This window comes from Etheostoma spectabile, chromosome 11, assembly GCF_008692095.1.
Source record: "Etheostoma spectabile isolate EspeVRDwgs_2016 chromosome 11, UIUC_Espe_1.0, whole genome shotgun sequence".
NCBI lineage: Eukaryota > Metazoa > Chordata > Actinopteri > Perciformes > Percidae > Etheostoma > Etheostoma spectabile.
This window is the reverse complement of record NC_045743.1, coordinates 4,485,826-4,507,800: the sequence shown is the minus strand read 5'-3', so window position 1 is coordinate 4,507,800 and position 21,975 is coordinate 4,485,826. Positions and strand designations below refer to the sequence as shown.

General features: G+C 40.0%; 1 protein-coding gene across 1 annotated transcript in view; it reads right to left on the bottom strand.

Annotated features, from left to right (window-relative positions):
* Window positions 1-817: 817 nt before the first annotated feature.
* The window catches only part of il1rapl1a (interleukin 1 receptor accessory protein-like 1a), a 90,276-nt gene continuing 69,118 nt past the window's right edge, over window positions 818-21,975 (bottom strand). The window contains exons 6-11 of the mRNA XM_032530302.1: window positions 14,826-14,958; window positions 10,435-10,580; window positions 8,097-8,243; window positions 6,083-6,253; window positions 3,621-3,665; window positions 818-3,022 (exon numbers count right to left, since the gene is read on the bottom strand). Of these exons, the coding sequence (XP_032386193.1) occupies window positions 2,301-3,022; window positions 3,621-3,665; window positions 6,083-6,253; window positions 8,097-8,243; window positions 10,435-10,580; window positions 14,826-14,958 (1,364 nt within the window). The 3' untranslated portion in view covers window positions 818-2,300. The remainder of the gene's footprint in view (window positions 3,023-3,620; window positions 3,666-6,082; window positions 6,254-8,096; window positions 8,244-10,434; window positions 10,581-14,825; window positions 14,959-21,975) is intronic.

Sequence of the window (21,975 nt, the reverse complement as noted above, 5' to 3'; positions counted from 1 at the left end):
ACAAGCATCATATAAGACTCCTTGGCTTTAAGCCAACATATTTCTTTTATCAGTACTCCTTTAAAAGCTTCATCTTTGGCATTTCTGCCTCATTTGACAGGAGAGATGGACAGTAAACATGACGAGAGAGCAAGGTTGAATACCATGCAACAAAAGTTCCAGCCAGTGTCAAACCAGGCAAAGTCCCACTCTCCCTATACAATTCCAACACTCATAAAAAATCATATAGTGAGTGTTATGACAATCAGGCTTCAGAGAACCCCATATCAGCCAATTTCAAACTGTGAGATCTTCATCATGACCTCTGTCATTGCATGCTGTCTAATTGTTGACCTTTCTTCTTTGCAGTCTGCATTAGCATTCTTCTGTAAATAATAGTTTGTTAATTTTATATTATGTAATGTGAAAATCACTGGAAGACAGGACCACAAACATACAACTGGACACTAGCTCTTTCTTTTTTGGTACAGTAAATCTCTCATGATTCAGTGTTTGCAAAGCACGTTTCACAACTCCCCTGTAGAGGTTTGTTCATGGGTTTTGAAGTAAACTTAAAAGGACAGATTCATTTTTTTTCTCCAAATCTGTCTTAAAACAATAGTCAGGTGCTCATATAAACATCAAAGCCCTATTTGCTTGTTGTAATCATTCCTCTGTTCATATTTGTCATTATAGTATCCTTCCTAATGACTATTAATGTGGATTTTTAGGAGTGTAATCAGTACATAAGGCAGTCCTGACTTACTGTCAACGAATGGTCAAAGTTAGACAAAAAAGGAAAACATCAAAAGGAAATCAATGTTTTTAATGTGCAGTGAGAAAGTAACGGCAACTGATAATGATTGTGTTTCTATAAAGATAGACATTTCTTTCCAAGTGAAAATCGTGTTTATATATTTATATAAATATCTATATTATATATAGAATACATATCTATTTGCTATGCATACTCAAAAAATCACACCTTCAAATATATTTAAAAAGTCTTTCAAAACACAAATGTTTTCTTTCCTTAAACATGAACTATCCAAATGAACCAAAGTAATTATCAGGATGGGAATAATAATATGTTTTATAAACCAAAACATTGAAAATGCTTAATTTTGAATCAAGAACAGTAGAGGACATATTTTTTTCATGTGGAATTCAGAAGCCACCGTAACCTCTTAACAAACCAGGAACCACATTGCAAGTGTACAAAACCAGCATAACACTTATACACAAATCCCCTTTCTATGGTAGATGAAATGCAAATAAGTAAGACTTCTCAAGCAAACTCTTTTCTGTTATAAAAATAGAATTCTTTTTAAAATAATCTACAGATTTCCTTTTAAGGTGAGGCATTTCACTATCACTCTAAAACAGCAAGGCTGTTTGTTTCAATAGAAAATATGAAGCTTAAGAGAGAGACCTGCCAGTCCATCGGTCTATCTGATTGGAGAGGACTAGCACTGCCCCCCAATTGCTCCTCCTTTTCAGTCCCACAGAAAGGTATATTTTTTGCCAGTTCGTCCTTCTTTTTGCATATTCTATGATTTTTTAAGAGAGAGTTTCCGTTTAAACTAGATACACCTTTTACAGGTAAACAAAAAGAAGTTTCAGCTCCTTGAAGCTCCTGAAATGTCCAGGCAATTTTAAAAGTGTTAAAAAATGTTCTCTTAAACTACACAAAGATTTAATAACAAACAAAACAAAACACAAGAGTGCAGGTACGTGACATACTGGCTTTCCAAACAAGCACATTAAAATAAGAATAAAAACAATCATACTAAAAAGTGAAAATAAAAAATATACAACTCTGTATAACAAGTTAAAGCAAAGTCCTGTAGTAGAGAAGGCAACAAACATGATTGAATAAAACAAACAAAAGAACAAAACAGGAAAACACTGATGCTACAAATAAATTGAAATATATGTACAAGACCCTGTTTTCCTTTTGTTTGTATGTATGCACATTTGTGTGTGAGTGTAAGTGTGGGCGCGATTGCCACAGAGTGTTGGTTCTGTAATGTGTACTTCTTGCAAGTCTGTATCGCACTAGTAGATGAAACAGTGTTTTTATTATATCTCCTGCAGTTCCACATAGAAAACATCCTCTGCTGTCCACTTGAAAAAACTGTGTCCAAAATCCTGCTGTATCTCCATCACTTGGTGCCAGTTAACAACAGTTGGAATGAAATAGATCTAAAACACTTTTTGCTGTACTCACAACCATGGACTGTATTCCTAAGAGCCACCAGTCTGAGCCCAGCCATGTCGGGCTCTGATCTTCCTGCAGCCGATGCTGAGCCTGTTCATCATTACCAGATGACGCTGGAGATGCTGGTTTCTCTTGGTAGCAGAGGGAGCATGGCATTGTTAGCGTGTGCTTCCTCCAGGCTGTGCTCTCGGCTCTTCCCAGGAGGCCTCTGTCCGTTCAGCAGTGTCAGTGGGATGTTGCAGTAGGTGTGCTGGTTCCCCAGAGAGGAGAGAGGTGGCAGGGTCCCTCCTGGGGGTAAGTCATACTCGTAGCTGCGGTAGTAGTGTTTCTGCCTCATGGTGGTGTGGTAGGTGTTGTGGAAAGAGGAGCGGAGCTCGGGGTGGGCGGTTGCCATGGCGGTGGAGGTGGCTGCTGCCATGGAGATGGCAGAAACGGTCTGCAGCTCTCCGAAGGGGCCCTGCTCGCTGACGTCCAGCGCCGGCTCGTGGGTGAGCATGGGCTCTGTGCGCCTGAATGGCATCTCGTACTGCAGCTGCTTCCAGAACTTGGAGTTGAGCTTGTTGCTTTTGGGGCCGCGCCACTTGATGACAGTAAGGGTTTTAATGGTATGCTTGAGGGCCTCCACCTCCTGGTAGTTCATGATGCCGCGCAACTCGGCACACTCAATCAGGATGACTTTGATCTCACCAGTTACCAGCATGTTGCGCAGCCGTGTCTCCAGCTCAAAGATGCTCCAGCCTCGCCGCACCACATAGTTGGGTGTCATGACTATAATGAGGCGCTTGCTCTGGTCCACACAACGTGCCACGTCCTCTATGTAGGCTGTAGGAAACAAGAGGTACAAAAGGAAAGAACACACATGCATGAAAGCAGAAAAATAGTTGAGTAATGCACGTTCAGTATGTTTTGATCCAAATATATGATTTAATATGGACAAGGGCACAACACTTAACAATGATGGATGAACATACAGCATCAGACACATAACTCAAGACAGTGACAAGTGGTTGTTTTCCAGTCCACTTCCAGTATTTTGTCCAAAAACATTTACTTTAGTCTGCAATTTTTAGTGTGAAGTGAAAGACATATGGACTGTATGTTTGTAAATAACATATATAAAAATTGTGGTCTTTATTCAGTTGAACTCGCGCCTTTTGTTCTGGTGCAGTGTAAAAATGTAAATTAATTATTATATGCACTGTTAACAATACTTTGAAGGGCAGACCCACAGACAACTAAATGGCTCTAGATGGGGGCAATGATTGATAAAGCAGCACAGTCTACAGGCTGAGTTACTGCTGCTGAACTGGGCCTCATGTTTCAGATCACAACAGTGCCACTCTAAGCGTCTCTTTGAAACTTCCTAGGAGCAGGTAAATGACAGCAGCTGATACAAGAGGAAAAGACTGAGGGCGAGTACCTCCAAAGAGTCGTGTTTCATCCTGGTAATGCTCATTGGTGAGACCTAAACATAAACATTTTAACATTTAGGTCACAGGCAGAACACAGTACAGACACAGAAACATGCTCAACATAGTTGTAAAAGTGGCCGCATCTTCCCTCACTCATCTTTCTTTTTCACATATGATTATTCACACATCATGTTTCCCTGATTGGACATTCATCTACAATGAGTTTGCTTGGCACTGATGCTGGCGGCAATTTTCTTTTGATTAAAGGAAAGAGGCGGCAGGGCTCAGAGCCTTCACACATTTTCCACTGATGTTTAATTCTGTCTGGACCAACTAGGACGTGTTTGCGTTTTATCTGTTCCACATGAAACCTACATTACAAACACACAGAAATACTACTAACTAGAGCACACTGTGTACCACTGGCACGGACGAACTACTAAGCAGTTAGTACGCATGAGAATTTGTTCAGACAGAATCTTTGGAAATGTATTAATGCATGGGTGAAAACCAGGGAGAATGCTAAATTTGTTCAATATAGCCGCTCCTGGTATACACTAAACCGTATTTCCATGTCTGTACATAATATTAGAATAGCCATTGTGAAATAATATGGTCTTCTTTTAGACAATAAAAAACAATGGGTTCTTGGCGATTGTATTTGACTAAATGTTGCGTTTTCCTTCTTCTATTGTTAGGAAATTTGGAATAATCATCCTCTCATGTGTGAGTGTGATTGTACTCTGCTTGAATCTGCTCAAAAAGCACACAACATTGAAACAAGAGACAGTGACAGTGAAAAACAAAACTGAAGACAAACTACACACAACAAACACATGTTTAAAATGAGTGAAGTTAACTAGTTAACTTGGGCGCAGGAGCAGGGCCATGCTTCAACCACACCACTAATCACCTGTCAAGCCTACTTACTGCATAACTGGTTAACCCGTCCTGTCCCGTTTCTCACCGTGCTTCACCGTGCTTCGGCTTATTCAAATCTAAAAAGTTAGACTAATGCTATCTTTGATTACACCAAAGAATCAACTCAGCATGGATCTCAAACTGCAGAGCAATCTGTCAGATTCAGGCAATGATGTGTTTGAAAGCAATTCTCCTCCAGCCATTTTATTCCTGTCACTTCCTGTATCTGCCACAACCTTCAGTCCACTCTCCAGCTCTACCCCATTATTATAGATGCCATCTTTGGGGACACTGATGGTCTGAGGGAGTCCATACTCTATTGTTCCCATAACACAGTAGTTGTGGAAAGATCTCATTATCCAACCATCATGCAGTTCATGTGAAGATTTACATTAATATCTGCCAAACACCATTTAATTCTCAATGCAGCTCCCACAAAAGCTCCTCTAATTTATTGTCCTGCTTCTCGTTACAGAAATGCAGACTCTTGTCCCCAGAATTCAACATTCAGCCCATACCAGTCCCACTGTTTTCAGGCTCACTATTCAACTAGCTCCACACTTTCAACTACCTCCAAAACATTTTGAATATGCTGAAAGAAGCCATCCTTAACAGCATTGCCCCATGTACTCTCTTTGACCGACTTGAATTGTTTCCAGGCATATCATACCATATACCAGCTGCCCTTTCCCTCTCTTGACTTCATGGCTATCTGTAATTTTATCACCCACGCTTATTCCATTCTCATTCCCACGTTTACATGCAAATCAAAAGCTTGCGAAAACAAGAACCCTCTCTCACCTCCAACCTTCTCAGCCTCTGCTTTCATTCTCTACGTCCAGGCTACTTATCCACCATGGTCGACTCCATGTTCTTGCTTGCATTTTTTGGCTTCCTGCAATGCTCCAATTCTACCTATAATCCTTTCTCTCAACTCTATCCGACTCGCCATTCATACTCTGGAGAAGTAAAACCAACCAGCTCGGAGCTTCATTTCCCATCGACATTTTCTGTCTGGACTCCTATCTCAGCCCATCCAAGGCACCGACCCAAAACATCAGTTTCAGATGGGCAACCAAAGCCTTCCCTCAAGGCCCATTGTTTCTCACCAAAACAGGGACAATGGCCACTAGATTCTGTTTTCACATGCATTTTCACAGAGTCCTCCCCATTTCTGGCATATTTAAAGATACTATTCCAGCCATTCTTTGGGCAGTGACACAGCTTCCACAGCAGCCCGACTGGGCATCTCAGCTTAAACCAATAACGTTCTCAGTTGCTCATCATTTCAGGCATATTGCTTCAACATTCGCATTTATCCTCTTCCTCTCATCCATCCTCAACATCCAAAACTTCCTCATTTTATTAAACTTTTATACTAACATTCTTTTGGTATGGTCCTTGCTAGTAAATGAGAAAGTGTAAACAATGTTTCACACACTGCAGCAACTACAGGGTACAAGCAACTAAAAATGCCCTCACGTTCCAATACAATACAATACATGAACATGTGTGCAAGCATGTATACATAGACAGTCCCTGTGCTTACTTCCTGTTGGAATGAGGTCTCGATCTGGGATGAAGAGTTTGTAGCCGTAATGTTTCTCCAGGACATCAGGAAGGATCTCTAGGGCAAAGCGTTCCTCCTCCCTGGTCTCCTGACTCCACTGGTCAGGATCCACTTTGGTGTAGGACAGGTATGCATCATAATCTTTGTTTTCTGAAACACAGTGATAAACAGCAGGGAGCGGTACATGAAAAAGGTGCACTAAATGCATGGATATCCAGCTCAAAAGACACAATGTCCTAAGAGTCCTCATGGCACAATACAAATTGCACATACACCTACACTAGATGGGCAAAAATATGTAGACACCTAAACATTACACCCATATTTGATAAAGCCAAATTGATGCAGAAGTCAGTATTTATAATAATGTAGAATAAGAATGACTTTTGAAAATGGTCATTGTTTTCACTGATATGCTGCATTACTGTTAATATAATGTAGTTAGAGTCTGACTTTACACCATTTTATGTAAAACTTACATTCACACAAGACAGCCTGATTATAGTGTTTGTTCTGCATCAACCACAAAGTTCATTTTTATTCAAAACACCAAAACATTCAGCCCCAAGAGTATGAGGAAAGTTGGTCACTGATGTTGGGTGATAAGGCTTGGCTCGTAGTGGATATTTCAGTTCACCATTTCTTTCTGAATCTCTCTTTGCTCATGTTGAAACAGGAAAAATAATTATCTAAACCATGCTTAAGCATCCTTAATTGGAACAAAGTAGTCTGGATAAAAAACAACAACAGCCACACATCATACGTAAACAAAAGCATTTGGACAAGGGTGTCAATAACCTTTGGCAATATAGTGTACATGAGAAATAAATTGGGGTAGGTACAAAAATACCCAAATCAAGACCTAGGCAATACCTTGTTCCCCAACTTGAAATTTCCCAGAAGACAGAGGGAAGAACTGAAAAGGCAGAAAATAGATGACAGGAAAAAAGCACTACTGGTGACATGTTCAGTGAGTCCTAGTCATTATGCACTGTAGAAACAGGATTGTGGGCCAGTCAAATAGGGAAGAGGGGCTTTTTCACAAACTCTTTGAGGAGCGTACTTAGCTTTGAATCTCACTGGAAAGACCAGGGCTGCACTTGATAGGATCCAAATATCAAACAACGCTTTCAAATTAGCAAACAAACCTCAAATTAACCACCTAGCAAACTTGGAAAATCAAAAACAGCTAGTATCCGTGGGTCCCTGACGGTATGACTGGAAGTTTTGAGTCAACAAAATATTGTGTGATAGATAATTCATGCCTCTGTAGAAACAATCCAATGATTCAAAAATGAGTTCAGTCTTTCCAGAATTTTTGATAAGAAAGCAGAAAGAGTCAAAATACAAAGCAAAAAGGGAATATACTGGGACACAAACAGAAGAATTGTTAACTTAAGCAAAAGTTAACTGTAGAGAAAAGTTTGACTTGAATTTCAGGCAGTTTGAGACCTCCCTATAGGCCTCCCTTTATGTCGCTCAGGGAAGGAGCTTTGAGCCTGCCCGGCCCTCATGTCCTGCTATGTGGCCTTCGACAGCAGAGGGTGGGCATCACTCCACGACATATTGAGACTGATCTCTTTTTAAATGGGCAACAAATTGAAAAACTGTCTCCTCTCTTCCCTATGCACTGCAGCCATTGCAGCAATGCACACACCCAATAACGTGCACCTCTACACCAAAAGTTGAGAGACAGAGAGAGAGAGAGAGAGAGATAGGAAATGGGCTGCTGTCAATGAGATAGGAGAGGACGTTTGAATCTACCAGGGAGTCTGTTATTGATAGAGGGTCAGAACAACCGCATGCACTTGGGTATACAAACAGAACATTTTCACATTCATAAAAACAAACCAATACAGGCACATACACAGTCATCTATGCTCGCTTGACATTTTATTTTGGATGAGAAAGGCCTTGTGAAAAAAAGTGAGAACAAGTTGGAGTTCTTCAGACAGCAACAGAGAGTGTTTGTGATGGTTTGTGCTGTCTTTACCTCCATCCACGTCCTCACTGCCAAATTGCCTCCTATAGAAAAGCATCAGCTCGATCTTGTAGCATTTGTAGAGAGAGATGAGGAAGATGAGTAGCAGCAAGATTGCCCCCAGCCCTCCTGCCAGCTCTACCGTGTACATGAGCTCTGCTGAGGATGACACACAGACCAGAAAATATATTTATTATAAATATATATTATTATTATATCTTATGAATACACAAAAACAGCTATTGACTTATTTCTCCAGCAGGTTATCTTTCTTCATCTTCATGTTCCTGGTAAAGTTAAAACATGACGCACTTAATTGGACACATTTACATTTGCTGGATACTGGACAATTATAAGCATTTTCAGAGAGAAGCAGCATCAATCTTCAGGGGGAAGAGACACAAGGCTCATAATAACTTTGGGAAAACTGAGAGGGCACAGTGCAGGGAGACACAGAAAATAAAGAGAGTGATGAGAAATTGGGCTCATTTGTTTGGAGGAGCATAGCAATGACACAGCTCTGCACTGTGGCTGTCGTATAAAGCTGGATGGAGGCATTTTCAATGAGGCTTTAGTCTACTCATCTCTCCTCTCCATCATACATCTTCTCTCACTCTCGCTTCTCCTACCCCCTCTTTTCTTTCCCTTTGTCTCTCCATTCATTTTTCTTCTCTATTATCTCCTCTACATCTCCCCAGAGATCTAGCTTAGGGATGGATGAGTTATGTTGTGTATGAAAGCAGCATTTACCTGGTTGGCTTAGCCAGAACAGGTTTCACCTTATACCTCTTCCACTGTGGACTGGAGCACTGAATGGCTGCCATAGCAAACACATTGCCCCACACATATGTACACTGCAAATACCTTTACATTTTATTTATTTCAGTGGCATGAGATATTTCTACTTTAAATGCAAGCTTTTTTTCAGTAATTGTCTTTCCCACAAGTAAGTGATAGTTAACTAGTTAACTAAATTAGCCAAATAACAAATAACAAATAGGTTTAATTTAGGGCTTAATATTAGACTAAATAATACTGTAAAAAAAAACAAAGTGTAATAATGACCCAATGTGGTTTTATGTGGGGTTATGTGCCGGAATATTTCTTGACGACCGGTCGCAATGAGAACTGGAGTCTTAGCTTGGACCCGAGATTAAAAAAAGTTACTGTTTCAGTCTTTATGCTAAGCTAGGCTAACCATCTGCTGTTGGTGGCTTGATTTTTACAGTACAGACATGAGAGTGGTATTGATCTTCTTACCTAACTCTTGGCAAGAAAGCAAATAAGGGTCTTTCTCCAAATGAAAAAGTAGTCCTTTAACTTGTAAAGAAAGATTTTCTGTATAAGTAGGCACATTACCTTTAATTTTTTTGAACATAACTAATACTCAGAAAGACAGTAGTGGTAAAAACTTTGGAACTGTCTCTTTTAACTTCTCTCCTTCTTCTAAGGGAATAAAAGACAGCCAGAACAGATACATTAACATATGTGCTGCAGGGTTTATAAGTGATGCATTCTGGGAGGGAAAACATTAACTAAACATCAGAAAAATGTGTCAGACAGAGAGAGAGAGAGAGAGAGAGAGAGAGAGAGAGAGAGAGAGAGAGAGAGAGAAAGAAAGAAAGAAAGAAAGAGTTAAATGAAGCTGTCTTGAGTCTAAAAAGACCACTCAAAAGGAATTGGACCATCTACAAAAGACAGTCACAGAGACAGAGATTAAAGCAGGGAGACAGATAAAGACTTGCAATTGTATGCTGAACTCATTGGCCTGTTGGGAAAAGCTAAGGACCAATTTGCTGTTTAAACAGCCATCAAATTACCTCTTCTTACAGGGTGACAACCAGTGCATGAAAAGAGTTTCAGACAAGTCATGCTACAGAGCCAAAACAGTTACACAGCTGCTGGAGCACATTTAGAGAAGAATGGCACAACCACATGGAGCTCAAGCACAGATTGTTAACACACGCGTGAATGGAAGAAGAAATAAAAAAATGGAACAGAAAGGGTGAACAAAAGGATGTTGTTTTAAAAGAGTGAGTCTAAGTGATCACAATACACTGAATTTTATTTTGAAGTCCTAGTTTAGATCCTAGATACCAAATATGTCTGACCGACATTTGGGAAAATGTTTATAAAATGACATGTACAAAACATCTAGAATATTTCCATTGATATAGCTTTAATGATAGTTGGAATAAGATGATACAGAATATGTATGATTGTATCAGAAAGTGTGGAATAAGATGCATTTTCCAACCTTAAAACCACTTACAGGGAAATACAAAAACTGCATGTTAAGGGGTTTTAACAATCCTCACGGTTTCAGGGAGAAACTTCAAAAAGCCCTTACCCTGCCTAAAGAGCTGGATGGTAGCATGGCGACGGCCGTTACCATTTTCCACATAACAGGAATAATTTCCCAGGTCCTCCTCCTCCAAGGAGTCAATAGTCAGGGAAATGGCCACTTCCTGCTCCCCAAGATGCTCCTTGACAATCCTGCAAGACAAACAAACAAAAACATACTCAGCGATGCTTCTCTGCAGCACTAGTTTGGGAAATAGTATTTGAGACGTGGCTTTTCCTGGTTGAAGCAAGTACCTCTGATCCCTGCTAATGTACAAGAACATGTGATAAGTGCAAATGAATGTGATGGCAAGCAGCATTTATGTGATAGGGCTTTAAGAGTTGTGGTCCAGAGTACAGCACACACAGAACACATTACGTTACAATTCCCAATGGTTTAGCCATAAAATGCCTGTGAGCAGCTTGTTTCACTGTATCTCGATGACGTCCCTCTTGTATTACTGTAAGTACTTCAAGGTATGTTCATTTCTTTTCTCTGCACTCAAAACATCTGAGAAATGAGAAAATCAATAAGGGTTCTTCCTCGGAGTGTGCGGGGGGTGAAATCAAATAATGGCGATCAGAAGAAAATCTTTTTATAGCGGCTGCCATGGTAACGGAGAGAAGGAGAGAAAGTAATATTCCATAAAGTAAATGAGTGTCCCCCGCTGGGCTGGTTGAGCCTGATGAAGGAGAGAATAGGGAGATAATGCTCCCTCATACCTCAGACACACTACTTAGCCCACTTTGCAGCACCCTCAGCAAAAATTACACTTTGGAGGAAACGAGTGCAAATGAGAAAGAGATCTGTTTGGGTGTGTGTGTGTGTGTGGTGGATGTGTGTTTGTAAGTATGTATCATCTACTGTATGTGTTAACGGCTGTATTGAGAAGCAAGGAGTGGGATGAGGAAAGTGTGTGTGTATGTGTGTGTGTGCGTGAGAGAGAGAGCGAGCGTGAGAGAGAGAGAGAGAGAGAGTGTGTGTACTTGAGTGTGTAAGGGGATAATGACTCTCAAGCTTCTCTCTTCTCTCTCGCCTACTAGCCAATAAACTGCACATAAGGACAGCTTGTTGGGGAGATTTGGCATCAGTAATTGAAAGTGTATCATGGGCTTTGCGTAAAGAGGCTGAGGAAGTGCTGATGATATTTGTAGTTTGAGCTGAGTTTTTTTGTGCAATTGGGTTGGGGGGTTTTGGGCACGGGAGAATATAGGCACGGGAATAATTCATGTCTCTCCAGGGAGTGGCGGCTACTTTGAAGCCTCCAGTTTCACATGATCACACTATATGAGGCAACACAGCTCAAAACCATACAGCCTGATGGATAATGACCACTGCTGTTCAAGCCAAGCCTAAAACGGAGATAATAAGCAAATTAAGTTACAGTAGGTGGACAAGAAGGTCCAGGTGAAGCACAGAAATACGGATGGCAGCCATATGAGCTGGGCTAAAGAGTGAATTTGAACTATACCAGACTTTGTAGAGCTGCGTCTACTCCAAGATGCTCCTACATTGTTGTCAGATTTGCAGAATTCCATGTAAATCTTTTAAAAATACTTTTCTTTTGGGTATTTATGTTTATCAATACAGAGTTAGCCGAATGAGTAAATCGTAAACACATTTCTAAACTATTGCTGCTCTAGGCACTTTTTCTTTCCTATATTCTCTGCCTCCCTCATGTTTGCAATTTATTCATTCCTTTTACACATTCAAATCAATGTACACCTGCAAAAACACCAATTGAATTGGGTCAATAACACATTGATCCCCTTTTTTAATATGCTGAGCCAGATTTGTTAAGCTAATTTATTAATCTCTGCTATGCTAATGTCCAGTCATCCGTGCTATGATAACAACAATTGCCCTGTCCCGGTTTCGCAAATGAGAATTTACGGGGTTGGGTTACCTTAGAAATGAACTGATAGTCCAAATCAATAGGCTCAGAATTAGGTAAAAAAGGGCCTGCAGAAGCTCTGAGCCCAAAGGTTTGAGTGCTCGTCTCTTAGCTCAAGTTTGGCTGCTGATGCATTGGTAATAACGTGTGGGTGCCAGCCTGGAGAAGAGAGGTAACCCTTAGAAACATGCCCACTGTATCATCTAAAAGGGAGACAGCTGGGCTGCAGGGTAAAAAGAGATTTGCTCATATCTAGTTTCTCCTATCCTTTCTCTCCATTGCTCCCCGTCTTTGCCTGATCCATATGTCTGTCTGACTGCGTGGAAGTAAAACCAAGGCACCGGCTGGATGTGAAAAAGCTTAAGGTGGCAGCATCAGCAACAGAGAGGGGATGATAAAATACATTATTGATCCACTGCATAAAATATCGTTATTAATTATTGAAAAGATAACCCCTCAGCCATAGAGTGGGAGCATCCTGGTGTCAGGGAGTAACGGACAAAGAAAGAGACTCACAGAAGAGCAGCGTTAGTGGTTAAAATCAGATTTGTTTCTGCGACATATTCATGTCAGTGCACAAGCAAACCCACACATATTTCCTCTTTACTTTCTTCCAATGTGGCTTCTACAATATTTCTTACTCTTCCCACTTCTTCCCTATCTGCTCCCTCTCTTTTTCTACCTCTCCTTCTCTTCCCTTCTAACCCCTCCTCCTCAGCTTCCCATGGCCCATCTGCATCCCGCCATAGGTGGGTGCAGAGAGGGAGATAGCGATAGTGGCGGCGGTGTGAAAAATGGTGGTTGTTAACCATCTGACAGGGCTGTCTCCCCAGAGCTGCAGCCTCTCCAAACAGCCCTAATGGGAAACATGCACATGGACCAGGGAACAGACTTGTTTAAATGTGTAACACCACTAGGAGGGAGAAACATGGAAATGGGCTTGTGTTTATGTCTCAGAGCCCTGAAATTTTACAATGTTACACTGAAAGGAGACGGAAAGAAAGGGCAAGTTAGAATTTGATTTTGAAAGACGTGTTCAACATTTAGCACATTCATCCTTGGTGCAAAATGTTGGAAAACACAACATGTATGGGGACAGAAAGCAGGACATGGACTTGCTTTTGGAAAACTGTGGTTTCACAATGTAGTGGTGGAGTACAAAACAACATTTCTGCATCCTGTTCTCCAGCTGATGAACAGAAATTTAAAGGAAAAATGCTTGTTATGGGAAGAAATGGTTAGATAGAGAAAAAACTAATTGTTTTGTATGTAAGGACTTAAATGGCAACAGAGACATACTTTCTAATACTGTTGATAAAATTGCCATGAATTCTTTCCAGATTTATCGATAACACTCCATACTTTTAACTCACTCTGTTACGTAACTTACACAACAGTTACATAACAAATATACAAAGTACATGCTTTTCCTAAAACCTAACAAAGTACTTTTGTTGCCTGAAGGGGTTCTGCACTGCAGGGGCTGGCACGGGCACACTGGTCCCCCGTGTTGCTGGACATTACGTTTTCATCAGCCATCACAGATAACGGAGAATAAAACTTACTGTACTTTACATAACAACTGTAACAGCTACCGGCTAATTTCAGTATGAAAACATTTTGCAGAGACTTGAAACTTGCTTGCATTAGAAAATCCATCAAAACTAAATTCAGCACCTGTACTTATTTTCGTATATTTGACAGATTGTGTAATGTAGCTGCACACAAGGACTGGTTTGAAAACCCTCTTGGTTGTAACACTCAAGACACTCTAACATCCCTGAGTTGAATCAGCTGCAGAACAACAAAGATGGTAATGCAAGAAACAAGAAAACCTCACAGTTTGCTTTCCTCACTGTTCAGGTTTGCAGTTTTTTTATCTTGTGGCTTGACTTTTCGACAGCATGGCTGGTAAATGCAATGAGGCATGGGACAAATAATCAAGATGAAACTGTGGTATAATACAATAGCCTGGCACCAATATTGTAGTAGGTTGAGTTGATACAGTATATACCCATAATGAAGCAACAATGTTCATAATTCTGAGCTTATACTGTTTGCCTAATGTCTCAAAAATATGTGAAGACAAAACCCTTCATAATGCAGTTAATGAATAGTATTAATCCCGTAGTGATTTTTGGGCGTGTGTTTTCCATCTTCACTCATGCAGATATTGTGATACATAATAGATGATTATCTTGCTATGTATGTTTCCACCTGCTTGCTATTTCCACAGGACAGTAACATAATTTAAACAAAGGAAAAGTGACAGAATAAATGAATGAATGAATGAATGAACTGATTTAAAACAAGCTTTAAGTCTATGCATGATGTTCATACCAAAGAAAAATAAATGTAAGGCAGCAAGTGAATCAAATTAAAATGGCTTGTTTAGAGTATGCAATTTGGAGTTAATGGGCTAAAACATGCAAAGCTATTGGTAGCATCCTTTAATATTTTACAGTGCATTTAGTTACATCTGCTATTCATTCGTGTCTCTTACTTGATGTCACTTTCCTGGATTCTCTCTTCGTCCAAGTCCTCTATGAACTTCTCCCCCTTCATCCAGTAGATGAGTGGGCTGACGTCACCACTGTAGCCGAAGAATGCCCGGCAAGTCAGATTCAAAGCACTTCCTGCAAAGACAGGAGATGACATGTGGTCATGCTTGATTGTCCAGATGACTTGTTAAAGGCTTTCGTTTTAATGGGCATGGCCCAACAAATATCGTACCATATCATATCATATCTGTGCCTTCAAAGTCAGTGAAATCAACAGAAAACGTTTTTTTTTTTGCTGGTGACATGTGCATTCACAAGTCTTTGTAATGTGTGCATCATACACACATTTACACACTCGAGCCTGCACTCACATACGCACACGCAAATATCCTACAAAATTCTATTTAAAAGTGGTTGTATGAGAGAAGATGTAAGCTAGACAATCAACAAACCTCGAGTGATGTACAGCTGTGATTAAAACAGACAGTCTTTCATTTAACACAGAAAAAAATCTCAGGACATGTTTTGGTTTTCTTATTCCAAAAGCACACACATTCAGTGTACTGATCTGCAAGTAAACAGTGGGGCACATGAGGGCACTCAAGAGCTTCATACAACCCCCCTTGAGACTATGTGTCCAAGAAAGGGAAGTAGAAGGGGGCTAGCATTACATTGTTTTATTGAGATATTATTATTTTTATTTATTTATATATATATTATAGCTGCTGCTGGGTATGAAGGAAGGTCAGGAGTCAACAACTGCAGTTTGCTGAGAGTTGATGTATGAAAGAAGTTGTGATTGTTACAGAGGAGCCAACAGGGTCTTATTTCCGTGAATTGATGGATTATTTCTCTGGTTCAACAGAGAGTGCAAGTATCTAGCCGGAAGAAAAAGGTGATACTTCATGCACCAATTACAGAAAAGTTTCCCTTGGTATTATTGTGCTATTTCAGAAAGATGGAGATTGAAAATAATTGATGAGCTAGTGGTAAAAAGGGAAAAATGCACATGTTACATGTACCACTAGTGTGAGCTGATTAAAGTTGGCTTAAAGAGGCTTCTTTTCCCCCCACTCAGTGTCCATCAACTATGCATGTTTAGGCTTATCTCCTAACACATCTTTATTTTGCATTCCTCTGAAGTGGCATTCAGAAAAAGCCTGGGGTGCAGCAACCCCACACTGCTGCCTCTCAGGAAATCACACATCAACATGTAAAGAACACACAGATGAGGGAGGCTTATCATGCAGCACATACCATATACTACGGTGGACGATACTCTCCTTTTGGAAGAAGCCAATGCTGGCTCCAATGCTGGCTCCAAGGCATGTGATTTGAAAAGCAATGGAAGAAAGGCATGGCAGGGATGGGGGTAAAGGAGACGCTTTTCCCTGTTTCACAGCAGGAGGTATGAGCAGGAAAGCAATGTAAACTGTACTGGTATGAGGTTTGTAACAGTCTAGAGCAGGGAATAGGAGGCAAGCATTAGTGTTACTATATGTGTGTAACCAGAGCCTAAAAAATAACTATATTTGAGTCAAATCTTCTCTGATACAGTCAAATCAAAATACTTGAGTTCTATTACAATGCATTACATTTTACGTTTTTGAGGATGATCTGTTCCACTGCCTGACCTGTTCCACTGCCTGAGCTGTGACGAGTGGAACATGTTTTCAGGGAAGAACTAGCAACTTTCTTTTTGAAACACACTCTTTTTGTGTTTGAACTAAGGGCATGTATACTCTGTCCTTTCTCCTGTTCACAATCCAGGTACAGCTTCAAAAGATTTCAGTAGGTCACTCTCAGCACAAGGCAAATTTTAAGGGGTGCAGGGACGGAGGATGGGACAACACCTAGGAACGATCCAATGGTGTTGTCTGTGTGGAGCAGGAGCTGACATTTCCGTAGTTCAACAGTCACTCTCAGCTTGGTATTTGTGCACAGCAAGCCTCTACAAAGGCTACATGCTGTACGTGCAAAATAGGAACCTCCTGCGTGTGATTGCACACATACATGTAGACATACACAGGTGCAGCAATACTTAACTGTATGGTCATACTTGATTATTTGTGTAGCAAACATGCAAAGTAACCACACCATTCAAAGTACATATTATACAACTATTAGCATTTCTATTTCCTTTGTTTTATAAACCTCTCACATGCTGTTAGTTTATCCCACAGATCAATTGCAAACTAGGAATGTCATGCAGCCGGCAGCCTCTGCCTGGAGAGGAAGTCTCCACTGAGCTCCCTAGGAATCACAGGAAATTGTTGAAGGCCTCATGCTGTTTTATTCTAATCCTTGTGCAGCACTACCCAAAACTCCTTCACAGACACTTTTGTTACTTCTGTTACCACTACAAACACCAGTGGGCAACACTACACCTACAACATCACCATCATTTTCATGGATGCAATACGATGGATGGGGTGTTGCAAAATGGTGAGCATTTACTTTTTCATTTCAAGTGTCTCATTCTTTTGCCCTGCCTGCTCGCCCCTTAGACTTTTAAACTAAACTAAGCTAAAAATAGCTTATCTAGGCTGTAAACAAGATTTAAAAGAAGTTATATTATGTATAAAGTATATATTATTAGCTGTCTTGAAGCTTTCTATTGTATCACACAATCCTCATCAGAAGATGGAGTTCGCCCAGTTGTAGATTTGTAGATGTTCAAATATCCATTTCTCTGAGCAATTTTGAGGACTTTCTTTGTTGGCTTGAACATTGAGATTGAAAGTTTAATCTTGAAATGAATGAAAAAAGAATGAAGAGGAACAAATTTCAATCTCACCTCTTGAGCGTATACAAGAAGTTCTTTAAAGAGGAAGATAGGAGCAGTGCTAATGGACCTTGTGTTGAGATAGAATCTGCTGTTCCCAAGGACAACATGTTTTACTTCTTATAACATATACTGTAGTTCCATTGTCCATTTACAAAACAAAGATCATGTGAGGCATTCAAGCAGCAAGGCTGACTATTTACGGCATTATTGTGCTGTGTCCTCCACCTACAGTAAATGTACCTTCACCTCGCTCTTGAGGAATTTCTTTACTGCCAGAAAATGTCAGTGTACAGTTCAAATGAAACCATTTGACATAACGCGTATGTACACACAGCATGTGATTTACTAGTTTGGTGCCCTAAATCAAAAAAGAAACATACACGTTTAAAAAATGGGTAATTAAAGCGCTTACCGGTGCATTTTAAAGAAGAGTACAGTAAGTTTTAGATAAAAGCCTCACAGAGGGCAGGGAAGCCAACAAAAGTTAAATTATGACTGCCATTGACTGCTATTTTATGCTGCCAGCAGTATTGGTCTACATTTCTATGCAATAGGTACTTCCTTGGCCTTTGGTGATTACTGTGCTTCAATTACAAAAACTCAAAAATTCAAGTCTATCAATGCAATTGTTTTGAAATTCCACATACAGTAAATGTGCCATTACAAGACTTGACAAGATTTGGTGTGAAAAATATCAACCCCGCTGACTGACTGTGTACCTTGTGCTTGTGAGTGTTTGTTATGAGTCGTTTTTTCTTTATATGTGCATGTCTTTGTGTGTTGTTTCTGCCCTCACGCATGCGTGGGTATGGAACACATCCACGTAATCAGAGTGATTGACATCCTCCCCCCTTCTGATAATTGGTCACAGCACTGATGGAAATGAGATTTAAGATCCACTTTCTCTTTTATTTCTGTCTCTTTTACCGACTTCCACACAGACTGATTATGAGCACAAGCTACATGATGAATACTTAGAAGGACTGGAAGACAATATAATTTAAAAGGATACCTCTTGAACCTAATTATAGCTGGATGTGCAGTGAAGGTTAAGTGGTACAGAGTAAGTCCCATCCTTATTGTAATCTAGACTCTGAACCCCTGTCTTTCTCTCACTGGTCTTTCTAAAAAGCTGATATTGGAGTTTCCATATTCCAAAACAATTAGGTATGTAATCGTACTGTAAAACTGTACTTGCTAGTAAACCTCAGGATTTCAACAAATGATTATTTTGTAAGCATTTAGTAACAATAACTTCATGAGTCACACAAGTGCGGTCAAAGCTAAGTCTAGGTCACATCGTATATCTCGTTTGTTTGGGGCGTAGTGACTTCCTGGAGTCTTGTCATCACTGTGAGTTTGCCAGAAATTAAATAATTAGCATAACCTCCGGTAAAACCATTTCCGCTGTTCCACGCGTTAAACAAATTATTTTATAATGTGTTACTATGTGAGCAATACAGGTGCAGATTTTGTTGCCTTTGGACAGAGCCAGGCTATTAAATTTTTATGCTAAGCTAAGCTACCCGGCTGCTGGCTGTAGCTTCTTATTTTGTGTATAAGAATGTGAGCAGTATCGATCTTCTAACCTAACTCTTGTGAGATACTTTTATTCACTTTTTGCCTTTAAAGGGCAACTAACTGCAGGTGCAAATATATGAGTGCTTTAAATACTCACCTTGTTGCAGTGATGTCAGTCTACTGCACAATGTGTCAGTACACTGACATTGCAGTCAGGTGTGGTCAAAAAAGTTTTTTAAATAATTATCTGTTCAGATTTTACAAGCAAGCACAGCTTTTAATACCATTTATACACCAATGCATTCATTTGACGCTTACGGGTAAAGTGACTTATTGTTGAATGAATGTGCTTATAGAATGCTCTTACAATAAGTGCATTAATGCCAAATATTGATAAAAACAGAAACCACATCATGCCTTTCAAAGGAACCATAGAAATAAGCCCTCTATTAGAAAATACATGAATACAAAATACATACATTGGCTTTCTTTATTATGTTGCCAGATAAATGATTAAATGAGAGAGACTGCGTGAGAGATCTAGAATGGTGATCACATTTAAAGAGACTATAAAATGACTTGTGCTACAGAAGGTCATGAATTTGATTTGCATCAGCCCTTGGTGCGTGTTTAGCTGATTTCACAGTATTTGGGATAATTAGGCTTCACAGAGCTGGCACTCAGATTCAGACAGAGGAATACTTTCCAAGCCAGAGGAGAGGAAAACAAACCTTGCACAGAAAACGCTCTGCAGATGCTGTCCAAATTCAGCACAGATGCACAGCGCACACAGTGAGATTGACAGCTACGTAGACAGAAGGGCAAATGAATGAACAGACAGGCAGAAAAAAAGAAAATATAAAACAATGCACACACAAACTTGATTATAAATGAGCAAACACAGATGCACGTCAATGTCATTTCTGTCTTTTCTGTCTCATCTCCTTCTCCTAGAATCGACTGAATAGGCCCGTTGTCTTTCACATGTCACTGCTTGGAGCAGAGTTGGATTTTGTGTTTCTTTGTGTGACAACCACCACCATATTTTATTTGTCGAATAAGCAACAATCCGGACTGCTTGTTGAATAAGTCATAGTCAGATTGTGTTTGATGTTTCATAACACACTCATCTTCATCACAACCCAATGTTCTCTTAGTGCTCTATTTTCAAGGCAGGGCAAAGTCTGGCACAATAAGCGATGCCACATGTTGGTGTTTTCTTCACTCTGAAGTGCACTTTGCACATTTGTTTGATTTTCTTGCCCTGTGCAGGTGGGAGGAAAGGCACAGTGAGTTTGAAGTGCCACGTAAACCAAGCAAGTTGAGGTGTTGGTATTTTGTAAAACAAAAGAAAGAAAGGTGTCTATTCAGCTTTCACTCATTTTGGAAATTTTCATCACGCATATTATATGCGCCTCCTAATTCCATATAAGCTAATAAGCCTATATAGTATAATTTGAAAGTGTGGCACCAACACACAGTGCCATTAAGTAAAATGATAAGCTGGAGTTGCTGTGACAAAATCATGCACAAGGGGGATCCTGCTAAATAACCACATCATCCCAGCTAAACTTAATACTTTTTACCAACCACAAAATGTAGGAGAGTCTGGGGGTACACAGAATATAAAAAGTTTGCCCAGTAGACAGTGAAAACATTTGACTGGAAAAACCCAGCTAATCTGCTCCCTATTTGTTTTAACTACTGCATCACGATCACTTTGTGCTGGTTATTGCAATTGAGACAAAATAAATAAAGCTCAAGTTATAAATTTCAGACATTCTTGACATTACAATGGCCTCATTCTTTCGTTGAGGCTTGGTTGGGAAACCAAGACGGTGCAACGATTAGCAATTTATGACATTTTGCTGGCAGTAACGAACTGATGTAATTCAAAATAAAACCCCATATTCCTTAAATGTCAACATTAAATGACAAGTTAAAGCAGCCATGTTTTTAGCTTTGAGTTTATCAAATTAAATTTTAAATAAGTCTAGAAACTCATGAAGTAGACAACATTAAAAATAAATATTATTGCCATCGCAAAAGATCCTGATCCTACAGCCATGCTTTTGACAGAGACTGTAATTTAAGAGTTTTTTTATTTTAAGCATTATTTAAAATAGTCAAGCAGAAAGCACTGTACTGCATATGTACTGTATACAGGAGCGGACAGGGACAAAAATACGGCCCAGGCAATTCCGGCCTGAACCGGCCCAATTTCAGACAGGGACATTATGGCACCAGCAGCATGAGGCACACTTACAGGCTTTCATAATTAAATAATACACACACTGGAGCAATTCCTTAAATCTTCTTCTTCATGGCACCATCTTAGAAAAGAATGGAAATGCTTGCACATTGAAAACATATTCTTACATATTTAAACACCCAAAACACCAAAGTTAGAAGACATAGCGGACCAGACGCAAGCTTTTATTTTGAAAAGTAGAAGCCCAACGGCAACAGAAGGGAGGCTCCAGGCTGCAGCCGTACAGCCTTGCATAATTTCTTTGTCAAACTAGTGTGAAAATGCCAGTGCTGTTGCATTTTCTTTTTGCAGGTTTCCAAATCGGCCCAAGAGTGCATCACCCCTTCTGGCATTTGCCAGAACTGCCAGAGAACCATTTCGCCTATGAATGTATATGTGTGTCTGAGAGAGAGAGTGGAGAGAGAGAGAGAGAGAGAGTGAGAGAGAAGAGAGAGAGAGAGAGAGAGAGAGAGAGTGAGAGAGAGAGGAGAGAGAGAGAGAGAGAGAGAGAGAGAGAGAGAGGAGAGAGAGAGAGAGAAGATTTCCTGTGGATATCTCTGCAGGAGAATCTGATACAGTCAGTCTGTCAGTC